At 37.1% G+C, this 17,010-nt stretch overlaps 1 protein-coding gene across 7 annotated transcripts in view; it reads left to right on the forward strand.

The window, feature by feature from the left end:
• Positions 1–17,010, forward strand: part of OSBPL3 (oxysterol binding protein like 3) — a 91,459-nt gene that overhangs the window by 59,386 nt on the left and 15,063 nt on the right. For 5 of the 7 annotated variants that reach the window (XM_049798113.1, XM_049798118.1, XM_049798114.1 and 2 more), the window contains exons 8-16: positions 1,494–1,620; positions 2,464–2,567; positions 2,715–2,807; positions 3,417–3,573; positions 5,964–6,094; positions 8,925–9,032; positions 11,859–11,993; positions 12,665–12,758; positions 15,850–16,100. In XM_049798113.1, coding sequence (XP_049654070.1) covers positions 1,494–1,620; positions 2,464–2,567; positions 2,715–2,807; positions 3,417–3,573; positions 5,964–6,094; positions 8,925–9,032; positions 11,859–11,993; positions 12,665–12,758; positions 15,850–16,100 — 1,200 coding nt within the window. The remainder of the gene's footprint in view (positions 1–1,493; positions 1,621–2,463; positions 2,568–2,714; positions 2,808–3,416; positions 3,574–5,963; positions 6,095–8,924; positions 9,033–11,858; positions 11,994–12,664; positions 12,759–15,849; positions 16,101–17,010) is intronic. The other 2 variants (XM_049798119.1, XM_049798120.1) reach the window with 1 other exon arrangement.

Below are 17,010 nucleotides of genomic sequence, written 5' to 3' on the forward strand. Positions count from 1 at the left end.
AGTGGTCATGTAATGGCACTTAAGGTGAAACATTTTAAAACTGATTTTAAGCAATTGTCGTGGTTTAACCACAGCCAGCAACTAAACACCACGCAGCCACTCACTCACTCCCCCCCCACCCAGTGGGATGGGGGAGAAAATCAGGAAAAGAAGCAAAACCCGTGGGTTGAGATAAGAACAGTTTAATAGAACAAAAAAGAGGGAACTAATAATGATAATGATAACACTAATAAAATGACAACAGTAACAATAAAAGCACTGGAATGTACAAATGATGCGCAGTGCAATTGCTCATCACCCGCCGACCAACACCCAGCTAGTCCCCGAGCGGCAATTTCCCCCCCCTCCTACTTCCCAGTTCCTATACTAAAATGGGACATCCCATGGTATGGAATACCCCTTTGGCCAGTTTGGGTCAGGTGCCCTGGCTGTGTCCTGTGCCAGCTTCTTGTGCCCCTCCAGCTTTCTCGCTGGCTGGGCATGAGAAGCTGAAAAATCCTTGACTTGAGACTAAACACTACTTAGCAACAACCGAAAACATCAGTGTGTTATCAACATTCTTCTCATACTGAACTCAAAATATAGCACCATACCAGCTACTAGGAAGACAATTAACTATCCCAGCTGAAACCAGGACAGTGATGTTGACAAAGCATGTAATTTGTGCAACTTCCTGACAAATATTATTAAAGATGAAAGGTTTAGTAAGGTCTAAAAATAATTAGGCATTTGAATGGCTATTATTCATAGTTATGTTAGAGAAGAAAATAGCATTATAGGTCACAATCAACTGGTAATAGTATCAGGTAGAAATTTTTTCCCATTGGAAACTACTTAATTGTATTGCTCAATTAGCTCTTTCACAGAATTTCCAGCATGTCCTGAAGCATCTGATAGTGGGCACTGCTGAAAATGAGATAAGTTTGAAAATGGTTACTGAGCTGTTGTAAAAGGGTAGTATTTACCCAGATGAGGTGTATGATCACACATATATTAAGGCCTGTCAAGCCAAATCCATGCTAAAGTCATACAACCTTGAGTAAAATTTTTAAATAACATCTAGTAGATCTTGCTTTCTTCACTGAAAAATAGCTTTAACAAGTATGTGCATGTTACATTACAAGTTACTTTGAGGGCTTCTTTGGGGAACATGGAGAGGAAACAGAATGTCCAACTTTGGTCCCGTTCAGATATGGTGCTTTAATTGAATTAACTTGACTTGCTTTAGGCAGAACTTTGCCCTTCCTCAAAATTTAGTTTTCAGGAAATTTTTATGGTTCTTTTAGTGTTTATACTGCTTGTAGACGGTAGTTGGATATCCTGACATTATGCTCAATGACACCTAGTCTAGTTCATACACTTTTTTCCTCCATATTATTGATGCCTTCAGTCCTTGTCCCTGATAGTGGAGCTCAACTGTTGGTTGTCAAAATTTGTGCATACAACATTAAAATATTGTTTGTTAATAATTCACTTGTTATTCTTTGGAACAGGCAGGCAGCTTGACCAAACAGAGTTCATTGTCAGCTGGAGGTAACTTGTCATCTTCCTTTTCGAGTAATGAGTCCAGGATTTCATCTTGGCTGCAGTCTTTTGAAGACATGGAAAAATGCTCAAGAGGTAATGATATTCGAAGGAAGTTGAGAGTAGCCTAATGTTTCCCCTAGTTTTTCTTGACAACAAGAGTACTACACCGTAAGTAGTCATTACAGTTAGAGTTTTCTCTGAAACTGGAGGGAGGAAAGGGGTGCTTGATGATTTACTGTCTATTCGTTTTCAAAAGGACTAGTGATTTTAGATGTGAGGGTATCAATTGTGGGCACCTCTTCAAGGAAGCTATATGTTTCAGTACATTTTATTCTATATACAGACATCACCTTCAATAGTAAGATTTGAACTTTCTTAAGCTGGGTATTCAAAAAAGGGAAGCATCCAAAACCTAGTCATTTAAAAAGCACTAAATCTTTGTACTTCAAAGTCACCTTCTGCTTTCATGCTTTCCTAAGAGCATGAAGATCTTTCTCATGTTGGTAGTGTCTGTGTGATACTTATTTGGTGAAGTTCTACTACCAGTGAGCTTCAGCTCTAATATAGAGGAGACTCATCTCTAGCTCTGAATGTACAATTCACTGTTGATGCCTATGGTGTTGCTACCCTCACCATGAGGAGCTCTGACTAGTCCCAAACTGCACTAATTATCACATTATTCTAATTTTTCTGCAGTCAACTAGGATAAAATATCATGGTCATTATACACACCATATAGATGCATTGTAATGTTTTGAATTTAAACTTGGAGATTGAAGGATACAAGCTCTTTATGCAGTTGTCTAATAATGTGCTTTTAGTCAATGAATAATTTAAGCTAGCTACAATCAAAATAAGACTAACCTCCAAAGAAAAAAAACTTTCGGTGTGTCTGTTACTTTAGGGCAACTGAAAATATTCTCTTGTTCAAAACAGACCTCTCCAACTGTCACGCATATTTACTGGAAATGAACCAGCTGTTACAGAGCATGGATGTTCTTCACAGGACATATTCAGCGCCTGCTATAAATGCTATGCAGGTTTGTTGTTTAAAAAGCAAAACCAAAAAAGTTTTCCCTTGCAATTCCAAAAAGTAACCCCAAATCCTAAAGGATCGAGGTATTTCTTCTTGGCTCTGCTAGTTTTATGGCAAACTGTATTATTTTTGTCCTGTGTGTTGTTAAAAGGTTGGACCTTTTGAAAGCCCAAAGAAGGAAAAGAGAGCACACAGGAGGTGGCGATCCAGAGTTGTTGGGAAAGAGGCTAAAGGAATGTTACAGGTAACTTCTGTCCTTTCAGTGCCCATCTTTCTACAAATCTTAGTTGTTGATCACTTCTTGGTGTGACCAGTTTTAGGAAATACGAATCTTTTCTAAATAGTGTTCTATGCTAGCTTGTTTTAAGTGGTGGTATATCAGACAAAACACAAATATGTTGTCACTGATATCTGCAATAGGATCTATGCTGTTACCTTCAGGAGAATGGCCATGGTTTTTACCCATGTTTTCAAACTGCCTCCAGTTTGGGGGGTTGTGCTGTTGGGTTTTTTTATCAGTACAGATTTTTGCAAATTCTCCAGATAGTTTAGTACATGTTTGCATCCAGAGGCCATGTGATTAGATACTTATAAATGGAGAAAAATAGTATAGCATTTGCTACAGCTCTCAGTGGGCTTGTTTCTTGCAGTTTTGCCAAATCTCCAATTATGGTATCTTGGGCAAAGTTATATCTATGGTTTCATTTGCCAGGTGTCATCCATTCCAAGCCTATTGGCAATTGACAGTAGTTTTTCCATTTTTGGTGTCTCCAATGTAACCCAGGTGGGTACAATAAAACAAAATTTTCTTTACAGTTTGTAAAAATGTCACAAATGGCTATCTTCCTTACAGGTGCCTTCAGTATTTTCTGCCCCTATGAGACTGCACGCTTCCAATCCAAACTTATCTACAATAGATTTTGTAGAAGAGAAAAATTACTCCGATGGCTCTGAAACATCATCAGAATTTACTAAAATGCAAGAGGATTTATTTCACATTGCACATAAAGGTAAATGAAATTCTTTTGTATGTGTTTTTTTATCATCACAATTTAAATAATTATGTGACTTCCGAGAACGCTTCCTGTTTACTGTTTAGAAAAAGCAGAAAGTACCCTTCCTTCCTTTAATTCCCTTAAGGAATTGGAAATGTTGAGGTCTTGAGTTATTTGGAAAAAGTGGCTTAATCACCACTTTTTTTAATTTTTTATTTAATAAAGGACAGACCTTTGTTTTATGTGCTAAAAATCTGGATTGTATTTTTTTGCCAAAAGGTAAAAATCCTAAAATCAGTTGCTATAAACACAACAGCAGATTATGCTTTTTTGTGTTTGCACGCATATGTGTGTATATGAGCACATGTATGTTTGTATATTTCGTGTGCTTCACTGTATTTGAGGGTCAACATTTGTTGGTGATGCAAGGGTTGCTATGGTAGTAACCTATTTTTAGTGAATACAGAAGAGTAAAATCATGTAAACCAGCCAGAGGGGCAGCTTGGCTGGAAATGTTTCTTCTCTCAAAATCATTTTTCATTAGCAGTGCTTCGCTCTATCACCCTTGCACCAGAAACATTTTTATTGTTTAAGTGATCTTGGTGAGGAAGGCACTTAAGCATTTATATCCAAAAGACTTTTGGAAGTATTGGCTTTGTCCCATTTTGCACAAGATAATGGTTGATGTTATCAATAAACATTCTTTGCTTGTTTTTCCCTTCTGGTGCTGATGTATCTTGATTCCATTACGTAAGGAATGTATCTAAGTAGTAAACTTTATAAAGTCAATGATATTAAAAACTGATGTATGTATTCCAAAAAGGGAAAAGAAGTGGGGATGGGACGCAATTGGAAAAGTCGCTATTAAGCAGACCAAAGAAATTACCTACTCAAGATCATCTTACCTGAAATGTCCATGTCAGAAATTTTGATTAGATTGACCCATGCATTTGAGTGGACAACTGATCTGGTACTATTTAATGCAGTATTATTTTATTAAGAGTACAAAGAATTTTCTTCCAAAGTTGCTTTGTACCACACCCCTTCCAAAAAAGGGTAGTGAAGAAAACTTTTGCTTTAGTTTTTGATACAAATTAAATAAAATGTAACATTTGTACTTTAGTATGTAATAATTCTTGAAAATTTCAGTTAGCATACAACTTACTAAATGACATTTGAGGTCACTGAAGATTCTGGTCGTGTCATCCACTTATGAAAGGCTAACAAAATAGGTCATAGTGGATACATCTTCCTCCCCACCCCCTGTGATACTGTTAAAGATTTCTTAAAATAGGTTAAAGTATGAGAATTAGCTTTGGTAATTGCAGTTTTGAAATATACCTTAAGAAGAATATTTTCTTAGAAGAGTAAATTAGGTTATGTCAAATACTCAATGAAGTGATGATGATTCAGGTTAACTCAGAGTGGATGATTAGAAGAGAGAGGTATCAGATTTCTTGTTCTTTGCCCTTTCCATGCATCCATGTTCAGATTTTATATCTCCATTTCCCTGTAAATGGATACATTTTTGCATTGGCAGTTCTCATGACTGTATTGCAAGGCTTGAGTAGACCCTCAGAAATCCTCTTAATTCTCCAGTTAGCTGAATGTTGAAATCCTACATAAAAAAGTATTACTCAAATTTTTATTCCTTGTGGTTAAACAAAACATTAAATGTTTTAAAAGTAAAAAAAATAAGGAGAGTGCATTTTCCCTTTACAAATCTAGTGATTTTAAAATTGCATGATCTGTTGTCTGATTTAAATGTTTCAGGCTGGGGATACTGGCTCAGGAAGGAGTAGAAGTAGCAGCATAACATGCACAACATCCAGGATCTGACCCTTTGAGTCACTAAATCATCTAACAAGCTGAAATTTCTTTATCCCAAAAAGAGATAACAAAACTCAGCCCCACAGTTGACTTGCTTGTGGGGAAAATACTAACTCTATAGCTGTGGCACAGTATGTGTTATAGCTGCTTTTTTGATTATTTTTTTTCTATTTCATTTTTTTTTCTTCCCTCTCTTCTCCCCCACTGGAATTCTTAAAGGAATGTGGAATAGAGTCATGACCATCTGAAGATTCAAGCTAATTGGGGAACAAAAGCAAGTGAAGAGCAGATGTGGTTAGTTAGCTTTGTTGCCATCTGTCACAAATAATCACAGTAATATTGACTGTGGCTAATATAGTCAACATGGTAGCATTCACCATAAACATTTATCCTACTAAAAAATCTACCCTATAACCTTGATTAATATTACTTGTTTTTAGTAACCCACCCTGGATCTCTCAACCTAAATTCTTGTTTCTGTCACCATAAATGATGTTTCATTGAAGTTTTACATAATTGGTATGTATACAATTGATAGCTGTTTTTAACTGTCACTTTTTATGAAATGGTTCTAGTTTACTTCACCTTGAGGTCAGCTTTCAGCACCATATCTACAGAGAGAGAAAAGCTGAAGCAGATGCTGGAACACGATGCATCCTCATCTCCATCTGCCCAAATAGTTGGCTTGAAGAATGCCTTAACGTCCGTAAGTGACACACTGAAGTTTAGCAAGCTTCATTGTCATCAGATACTACTTTTAAATTTTATAGTAGTTAATTTCTGTTTCTTTATTGTCTGTTCTGTGCTAGAATTTGCAGTATTGAATCATAGTAAGTTATTACATATGGTGTTTTTCAAAGACTCTTTCCTAAATGTTATAGGTATTGTGAAATCACTAAGGTTTGATAAATTGATTTAGGTATATAGTATAATCTCTACCATTTGATGTTAAGAATCAGAGGGCTGCTCTGTGACAATGAGTCTACTTTCTCTCAAAACATATACTGCTTAATCACTCAGTTCTGGTGGGTTGTGGGTTTCCTTTTCCTTTTCTTTTCCTAAACAGCACTCAAGTATTCACTGTATGACTTCACATAAAATAAAGGTGAGAGTGGCTGAAAGCACTCATCTGTCCCTTCAAATGCACTAGAGCTTCACCATGCTGCACCAAGACACTGCAAAGCAAATTCAAGTACAACTTGTTATATTGACTTCCAACCTTAATTATCTGTTAGTTGTCTAAAAGCAGCAATGGAGCTGTTAGGGCAGAGTTCTAAATGACAAAAGATTATGCTCTTTAAAAAGGTGAGGGGTTTTGGTTGGTGTGGTTTTTGTAATTGATTGAAACCAGTACATTCAGGTTGGTCATGTTTGAACATGTCAACCAAACAGTGATCTGATTTCAGAGCAATGAGGGCCATCGCTACCATGGTCTTAAAATTTCAGTGTTTGTTGCAAATTCGTAATCAGAGGCAGGGGAGACTCTCTGGCATTGATAAATGTGAAATAGATCATCTTAGAATTATTTCAGTATGAAAATTCCCTTTGTTTTAGAAAAGCTGTGTATAGTTATAGTTTAAGTGTATAACATGCCTCTCTGCCTAGACCTGTAGAGGTTGTGATGTCTTCATAGTATTTAAAGAAAGCTGAAACCTGCTGCATAACTATACTCACTCACTTGCACTTCTTTGTTTTTGGATTTCAGATGTTCCACTTTTGATATTTGAATAGGTGAATTTTCTTTTTCCAGTGTTATTTGCCTACCATTTTTATATTAAAAAAAAACAAACCAAAAACACCCCCAAACTTTTTAAAATTTCTGAACTCAGTGAACACTCAGCATGAATTTTTTTCTTCTAGGCAATGAAATTCTGTCCATCTTCATCCTCTGTCTTTTAAAAGTCATGCTTTTAGGTCTTATCTGATACTTGCTAAGCCTTTTGTAGCCCATCCAGAAGTCACCTGTGAACCCTGGCTGCTTCAGCAGAGCTTAACACCTCTGAGAGCTATTCTTAGCCTGCAGATATGTAAAGCCATGATGCTAACAGAAATTTTCTCACCCTGTACAGCAGAAATCCTGTAGGAGAAAGAAATAAGCTTCCTTTGAAGATGTATGAAAGCATAGATATGATAAACTTGACATATTTCTAAGACTTCCTTGCAAGACAGTCCTGTGTTGATGACTTTGACTTAGTGTTTCTTGTTGTTCATCTCAGTTTGTTTTCTGTACATGAGGAACAAAAAATCAGACTCACAGGATGGAAGTTATCAAATATAAGTCTGTTTTGTTCTCATCAGCCTGGCAGGGGAAGAAAAGTGAACAGATTTAAAGTGGATAAAACACCATAAAATTAGCATCTCTGCCTCTGCTTCTTCCTCATTAAGATAGTATTCTTGACCTACACATAGTCTAAGAAATCAAATACGGAATGGGGAAAAGTACAATATTTTTATTTTGGGGGAAGGAAAAGACAATAGAAGGAAGAAAACATTTTGTATCAAACAATGAAAGTTGGAAGATGCTATTACAGGAAAGCTGTGTAAATTCTTTTTTGCACTTGATGTTGTGGGTATAACAGACACTTAAACACTTGGCACGGAAGTGATATATGCCTGTATGGCAAATTCAGACCACACATACATAAAGCCAGAAATTACTTTCTCCCCTCCATTATCACTTCGAGCTTACCATCTTTCCTGCTCTCAAGACTATTTCCAGCAAAAGTTACTGTCGAAATCAGAAGCATTTGTGGGACAAAGTGAATGTGTAAACAGCAGGGTTCTCCACATCCTCGTATTGATTCAGATAACTAAAAGGAGCAGTAAGTCTTCAGTATTGTTCCAAAATTAGTAACCCAATCTTCTTATTCAGAGATAGTTTCATTGCAGGCAGGGTTGCAGCCTCTTCGTAGGAGTCTACTTGAACAGACATCTGTCCACCAGGTGCACCCAGCATGAGTAAATAACATGTAACAAACGTGAGTCTGCAGTAGAGAGTTTTTATTCTGATCATTGCCATTACAACCCAATAGGACACAAATTGTACCTGTACCTGTCTGAATTTAAGTCTTATTTCTCTGTCAGTGGAAGGCAAAGGGAACTGTCAGTATAGCAGGCTGATGGGAAAATCAAATGTTTTTGGATGTGGCAAGAGTAAGAATTGATGTTGAGAGAGGCTAGGTTGGATAGGGGTGAAGGAAGGGAGCTTGAAAGAAGATGCACAAAATTCATTTGTAACTTACTAAATCAACTAGCAAAACCTGGTAACTTCAAATATCCCTGCCATCTTTGGGGTTTTTTCTCCATTTATGTGTCTTTTCCAATCACACTGAACAAAAATAGTTTTAATTTGTGAGATAAGGAGCAAGGTTTGAAGCATTTATAATAAATGATTTGCTGAACCAGTAAAAAATCATGTGGTGATAGTGTTTTATACTGCACTTTTAAATAATCTTTGCCCCTTTTTACATAATAAAGCCATGTTCAAGTTAGTTGAGAGAACTTTATGTCCCCAATATTTTTGTTAAATATTCCAGGCAATAGCACAAAACACAGATCTTAAAGACCGGTTACGCAGAATACATGCCGAATCTATGATCCTTGATTCAGCATCTAATGCAAAATCAAGTCCAGATTTGGTGAAGGTGGGTATGGATTTCCTCCTTCAGTGATGTCTGTTCCTCAAGCCCCTACATCTAGACAGTGCTGCGTAGCTGCATCTTGTCCTGTTCTTCATGTCTTCCCTATGGTGTATTGTGTTAGTAAAATGAGTCTGCTTTCATGGTTATGAGTCATTTCTGATGATGCATTGTGTAATATTTGATTTCAAAGGCTTTCCTTGTGAGCAGTTTTCCTGAGCACAGTTCCATTGCTTTTTGCTACTGGTTCCTGGTGTTCTCCCTCGCCTCCTGCCCTGCTTTCCATTCGGCATGAACAGAGCTTCTGCCTTGTTATCCTCATTCTACTATTTCTCTTCCCCTTATTCCCTTGTTAACTTTCAAATTCTGTAGTTCTTTCTGTTGCCTGTCTAAATATTGTTAGCCCAGAATGCTGGCTACCAGTGTGGCTCGTGTAAGGCTTAGAAACAACTATCAGACATTTCCATGAAAGGATCAAAGAAATGAGATGTACAAAATCCCTTTAAGCCATTTAGGTTTTTTTGCGTGAAGCCAGGGAGTCTTCTACATATCCAGTTAGCAAGTTTGAGACATACTGATGTTCAGATAGTTTTTTGGCTTGCTGCAGAATGCATGTGAATATGATGTGTTTATAGGTCATAGGATTTAGGTGTTAATGGTGCTAGTGAGGGAAGCAAAAACTGTATTCTTTCTGATGGATTTTCCTAAATGTTAACTCATACAGAAACTTCTGTTGTGCTTGTAGTATAAATCTTTCATTAGAACTTGAGTGGATATAGTGCTGGGGGTTTTATATAACTTATTACTTCCTTTTATTTTTAAAGACAGTTTAGTCATTCCATCTGGTCACTTCTGGTTTTGTTCTGTTTCAGTAGAGCTGTGTTTTGGTCATATTTAGCTGTTCGTTTGATTGGTAGTTGATCATTCTAATGCCTTTTGCTTTTAATCCCATGAGAATTTGAACAGCACTTAAACAGCTAGGCAGACAAGCATTAATGCATTGTTTTTTAATTTAAGGAGTAAGTTCTTTACTTAGTGGAGGTCCTTGCAATGACAATGGATTATTTCTGAAACTTGTTCTATGCACTATACACACACACATGACAAAAATAGCTTTCAAAAGGTCCTTTGGAGGTTTCATTCACAAATTCCCTCTAGCATGGTTTGGGATGGAACTTAAGGATAAAATCGCTTATACTGGAGAAGTTTCATTTTAGATTTTTCTGAGAACTACGATACAGTAGTGCTGCTGTGAGGAAGACAGGGCCACTGCACAAAACTTGGCTTTAAATGATACATCAGGTGCTATGATAGACTTGTGAAAATTGAAGCAGTATAAACTAGTACCTCAAGCCTTTGCATAAGGTAAAAGTTTAGTTTGTTTATTGGGCAGTTTATGTTGTCCTTTATCATGCCAAAGTGGGAACATGAAAGAAGACAACCTGAAGCTCTCATGTGATAGATATAAAAATTTGCTGTTCTTTTATGAGTGTTTCCTCCTCAGATTCAAAATAGTATTGGAAACAATCCCAGTAGCAATGCTCACATGTGTAAGACTTTTGGGTTTTTTAAATTTTTTTTTTAACTGGTAGGCTAGTATAACTAACTGCCTTCCCACAGAAGAGACAATGTTGAGGTTTCCTCTTTTCTTGCTGCTGTATCGGAAGTATTTAAAAAAAAATAATCTTTTGTATGATAAGAGTTTTGTTTGTTACCATGTCACCATTATCAGCACATACTGAATAACATTCCATACTATAGTAAAATCTACCAGCAGAAAAGCTGTGAAAGACTTGTCAATTTGATTATAGACTTGTTGGATTGTTCATTATGTTGTTCTGAAAGTAAAACACTACAATACCTGCAAAATTATGATAGGACAGCCATGGTTACAAATTAATAAAGCATCTCATGCAGAAAAGCTTGAGAGCAGCTAACACACTCCTCTGGGCCAGCTAGCCCTTTTCCTTAAAGTTGGTGGAGTTATCAGGGAAAACAGTAGTGCACAATGTTCTCCAACTTTTCTACTGCATCCACAGAATGAACCAAGTCTCACTGGTCAACTGGTCACCTCACCTTTGCTAGGCCACCTTTTGGAACTCTGTTACGCCAACGATCTGTAGAGCTTCTGTGGGAGGAGTTACAGAGATCTCTGTAGCAGTCAAATGTGCCTGTGGCAGCAAAAGCGATGTCACTTACACGAGTTTGATAATATGTTGGTCTGGGTTAACACAGAGCTATCTCAGGTGTGGGTATGAAGGAAAGCTTTCCAAAGCACAGCATAGAAAATTATCTAGTGAAGAAAGTGAGCTAGGAAAGCATTGCTATTATATAGAAAGCAACTTTGTCCCTCTGAATTTTGTATGCCACTGCACCGTAAGCTTTGCATTAAGCAAGGCTTGGGAGGGAAAGACTAATTTGTGAAGATCAGAAGGGAATGTGAATCTAGGATGTAAAATAAAAAGATGGGACTTTTGTTCTTTTGGGGGCTTTTTGATGATACAATTGTATATATCTGGCTAAATCACTCAAATACCAAAGCATTTTTACTTTTTTTTTTTTAAGAAAACGTACATGCACTGCCACAACTGATTTACTAAATATGCATTGCTTTTTTTTTTGCTTTTTTTTTTTTCTTCTCCTTGGTCTGTTTTACTTTGGTTTTAAATCCCTCCCTAAAACACATACTACCTTTCATTAAATTGGAGAGGAGCATGTGCAATCAATCTTCTCCCAGTGTTTTACAGCCCTTTAAGTTATGTGACTGTGGAATTGCATGCATGAATGCTATTTGTGGTACTTCTCTCAAAACTTTTTATTTCTTTTAAACAGGAAAATTCAAGAGAAGAAAGCAGAGGTCTGGTTCACCAGGTCTCCAATGAAAGCAGGCTGTCTATAGCTGACTCTCTCACAGAATTTTTTGATGCACAGGAAGTCCTACTGTCTGCTAGCTCTTCAGAGAATGAGGTCTGAACATTAAGACTGACATCATTCCGATGTAGTTTCTTATCTGCTACTTGACATGCAGTCTTTCTGAGTGCTAACTGCACATCAGATGACTGCCAGAAAATGAAAATATTCAAAATATTTTAAAATTAATATGCTGTTTGTATTTATTTGTTGTCATTGTCCCTTAACAGTAAAATGTAACAATTATTATGGAGAAGTCTTATATGCGCATTGAGGCAAATGGCAATTAGGTAGCTAGTATGCAGATACTGCATTTGTTGTAAATTTTGCCTTGAGTCGTTATACAGGTGCTTAAGAAATTGTATCATAGAAATATATATTCATACCTGTCCATCATACCTGCTGTCATGCTTATTGAGGCTTAATACCTCATTCTCTCACACTCCATAAAAACCTTGGCTTTTGATATGAGGAAAGCCTTCTTAGCTGTGGAGGCCAAGAAGATGAAGCATGTCTCCACTAAAAGAATAGTTGAATTTTCAATGAGGGTGATCTCTCCCAAACTCAAGTGTGTCTTCTTGGGACTTCTTAGTACCTTCCTGTAACACAGTGTGAACAGTTGAAATCTATTAAAACAATACTTGCAGCAGAAAGTAACAATATTAATGTGCTTATGGTGTTATTTTAATGAGTGATGCATCTTGCTTATTTCCCCACCCCACGCTCAGGTATCGGATGATGACTCGTATGTAAGTGATATCAGTGATAATGTCTCAGAAGATAACCTAAGCAATGACATGGAGAATGAAAGACAAACTTTAGGTAAGTTCAGTATTTTTTTATACCATGTATTGAGAATTTCCTTTCTTTTTGTTTGGGATATTTTTTTCTTCTCTTACTAGCAATAATTTGATATTACAGGTTTTGAGATGTAAACAGCCTGTGTGTTTTCTCTTACAGCCTCAGATTGGTTTTGAACAGCACATTCTGGCTAATCTGATTAACAGGGTCCGGGCACCATTGATTAAGCAGGATGGTGGGTTTGTATCAGCAAAGAAACACCTATTTTCTTGGCTGCTTTGGTGCAACTCCTACTCCTTTTCAGTTCCTTTCATGGCCACATGACTTTTCAAAGTAGCAAGGCCTAGCTGCTTTCTTTTTTTTCAAAAAGTAATTTTCTTCTTGTCACTCTGGTTTTTTCAGTCTGCAATTTAAACACCACATTCAGAGTTCTGTTGTTTTTAGCAGAACTCAGTGTTTAAAGGAACATAAGAATTATTACACACTGGCAGGCCTGGTGTGTAACCATAAGGATTTCTTTTTTGCATGTTTTAGTCATGATAGTCTTGTTAGTACATATGCTTATTTAACTGTCTTGCTAATTAGAGACAGAATCAAAAAAAGAGGTAGAAGAATTGGTCATAACAAACTAATTGGCTTTGTGCCTTCAACTCCTTTCAGCTAACCACGATGTTCTTCCCATTCTATCAATATATTTTTATCTTCAAAAATGCTGAACAGTGGTTTCTTACTAGCAGCTGTTTCCTGATCATCTCCAAGGACCACTGGATCCCTATGAACTTGGGTAGTGTGATATGCCTGGAGATCTGTTGTATTCTGTAACTGTTTAAAAATGAAGATTTCTTTTGAAAGATAGGAAAGAATACAGATTGATTTGTCTCATGATCTGTACCTTAGAAAACTGTAATAGTGTGGCTGTTTATCTTCTTGTAACAAAGACTATCAGTGAAGCTCTTCCATATCAGCAGCACCTCCACGTGCTTCTGGTACCTGCTATTTCTGTGCTTTGGGCAGCCTGCCACTCCCATTAATAGCAAACTGGATGTCTTTTTTCCTACAGGGTTTTAACTGAACCATAAATTGTGGGATTATGATAAAATCCTCTGGCCGCTATAACGTATAAGGTCAGACCAGATGATGATAATGGCCCAGTCTGGCCTTAAAAGTCATTGAGTGTAGCTGGAGGTCAGATGTCTTAATCTCCTTCAGTATTGTTGCTAGCCATTTGTCACAGGTCTTGCAAACCAAAACTGCATGGGCTTTTCTCTTCATCGGGGGTGGGCAAACTTCAAACTTTCTGAATAGAAAATTTGGTATTTAAATTTCTTAGTCATTTCTCTACTCTGTTTTTTCACCAGCTTACCCCAGTTAATGGGTGGTCCAGAATATGTAGTTCAGTCAATTAGTATTCTGCTTTTAATCAAGCTGTCAAAGGGCATAGCCAAATCCCATTTCAGAGAGCTCTTTTGAACAAGGATAAATTTTTAGCATTTACCTCTTTCCTTTCCAGATATCCCCTCATTCCTGAGGTATCTAAGGGAACATCCTTCTTTTTGGCCTCTTCCAATATTAAATAAATTCTTCCAAGAGGGAAGTATAGGAGCCAACCTCTTAACTCTTAACAGTATAATTGTTTCAGGTAGATTTTTTTGATTCATAGTGCCCATGCCATTTTTATGCAAAAAGAAGGACTGCCAAGAATTCACCCATCCTTGTTACAGTAACTCGGTTGTGTGATATGTTAGGACTCCTAGTTTGTGAGTGGCAGGAAAGATGGAAATTTCTTCCTCAAAACTTTGAGACTGCTGATTACACTTGAAAATCTCCATCTGAGGCATGGGCTAGCATACATAGGAGTGATGGAGAAGTTAGCCCTTGTGGTTATCTGTACTTTGTCACTGTTGGAAGCACTGCTGATATCATGCTTATGTCAGTGGACCAGCAGAGGAAATACTGGTTAAAACCATGCATTTAAGAGCAGTGATTCTTTGGGCATGTGCAGCACAGAAAAGATGTGCTGCCCAGTGCTGTTTTAATTCCTCCAAGACAAAGCTGAGTGAGGAAAGCCAGGTGAGGACAGGGGCTGACAGACTGGGGCTATATCTGAATGTTTCCAAATGGCAACTGATTCTAGGGCCGGAGCTTCCTAGGTGCTTCTAAGGATGTATAAAGATAAAATATGTTCTTGTAGTGGCAACCGTATTCCTCTCTGAAATGAGATTGATGTACAGCTAAGCAATGTAATCACTTCAGACTAGTGCCTGTTGCAGAAGCTTGTAGCTCTATTTTGATCCTGCCACAAATCATTTCATGGCACACTTAGAACTATTTCTTCTGTTCCAATTGCTTTGACATGGCAACACAGACCTCAGATATTCATGTCAAGGACTCTTGACATGAGTTCTTTTTTTTTTCTTTTTTTCTCTTTTTTTTTATCTTCAGTAAACCTATAGCTCCACAGTTCCTTCAGCTTTTCCACCTTTAAAAGAGGCCATTTCTCCACCAACATATGGGTGTATCTAAAAGTTAACATCACTAAAATTTCTTAAATGCTAAGCACTATGGGGAGCACTGTGGAAAAGCCTGCATGTATATCTGTGGTGCAGTAAATTTCCCTGGTAGGAGTATTAAAAAACCTAAGAAAAGATAGGTAGGAGTTGTTATTATGCTTGGATCTGTAAGTTACGCCTTGCCTTCTGAGAAGTGTCAACTTAATTGAAGCTCTGTCAAGGAGGGAGGTTTTATGTCCCTTAAACAGATAGGAATCCATCTCTGTTACAAATAAAATACTTACAATATTTACTCTTTCAAATTCAGTGGAAAGCCTGAGCCTTTTTTACGGACTTTAAGGGGAAGGAAGGTCATTTTTTTAATGCATCTTTTGTACCTGGCATTTATCTCAGTTAACATATGGAAATTAAAAACTTGTTCTTAATTTTATCATTTTTATAACAGGCTATCTTCAAACCACAACTGAAATACTTGAATGAATTTTGAGGGTGGGAGGAAGTTTTGACAGAAAAAGGTGGTTGCTTTTTAATTTATGTTTGCAAAGGGGATGAAACTAAGTAAACGGTGAATTGACTTGTTCTGCCATTTCCTTCCTTTTCAGACTGTATTTCTGAAAGTGGAACTGGATGCAATTCTAAACGGAGAACATGTTTACCAGCTCGATGTCCTAATACAAGTAACATTAGCCTATGGAATATCCTGAGAAATAACATAGGAAAGGATCTCTCTAAAGTGGCCATGCCTGTTGAATTAAATGAGCCACTTAACACCCTTCAGCGTCTCTGCGAGGAGCTAGAGTACAGTGAACTACTAGATAAAGCAGCGCATACGCCTAACCCATTTGAACGGATGGTAAATACGTTATTCCAAATAGTTAGCAGCAATTCAATGTAATTAGAATAAATATAAAAACAATCTGCTAAAGAAATGAAGATGTTCTGTTCTATTTTGCTTTTCCTCCCAGCTGAGGCAGACTCTCCAAACATGTGTCTGTACATACCCACTGTTTTTGACTCTTCTGCATAATTTCTGTTGCTTTGTCAAGAGGTCTCTCTCCTCAAGTACCTTGCTGTCCTGCAAGGTTAAACAAAGAAGTAGTTTAGTTCTGTTCTGCAGCTCTTACAGAGTAAGATTAAAACTTTACAGCAAAAAGGTGGGGGGAAGGGGTGGGTCGTTGAACTAATATACTTCCCTCTTGAGTATTAAAGTTCCAATGTATCTTTTTTTTAAGGGTGTCTAATCTGGTATCGCATTTGTGCATAGAGGATGCTGGATCTTCCAGCCCTACACTACTGTGATATCTTTATTAAAGTAAATGAGCTCCATTTGTTTTATTAACTGGTTTTGTGAAGTTTTGGAGTTGATCCAAAATGTTCAGGATCGCAAAACTGGGCAATATGAACGTATGTTGGGTACAATAATGGTGTCGTCTTCTGCCAGTGCAGAACCCTGAATTCAGCATTTGGCAAAAGAACAAAAGAAAAATGTATTTCAGTTGTTCTGCTTCCAGATGCACAAGAGCTACTTAACATGTAAGCCCATAAATAAATGATTAAAAGCTCTCTAAATTCTCTTAAATGAAAGCTATAGATTTTCCCTTAAACTTAATTAAGCCTTTTCAACTCAATATATCTTACCTTAAAATGAGGTGATTAATGAGTGTAAATAGTTGTGTTATAAATACTGTTTGAAAAGCCTCTTGCTCCATTCTGACACTCTGCAAGGGTTACAATTTAGTGTCCTCAGGACAGAGTGTATGGCT

This window comes from Accipiter gentilis, chromosome 4 (genome assembly GCF_929443795.1).
Source record: "Accipiter gentilis chromosome 4, bAccGen1.1, whole genome shotgun sequence".
NCBI lineage: Eukaryota > Metazoa > Chordata > Aves > Accipitriformes > Accipitridae > Astur > Astur gentilis.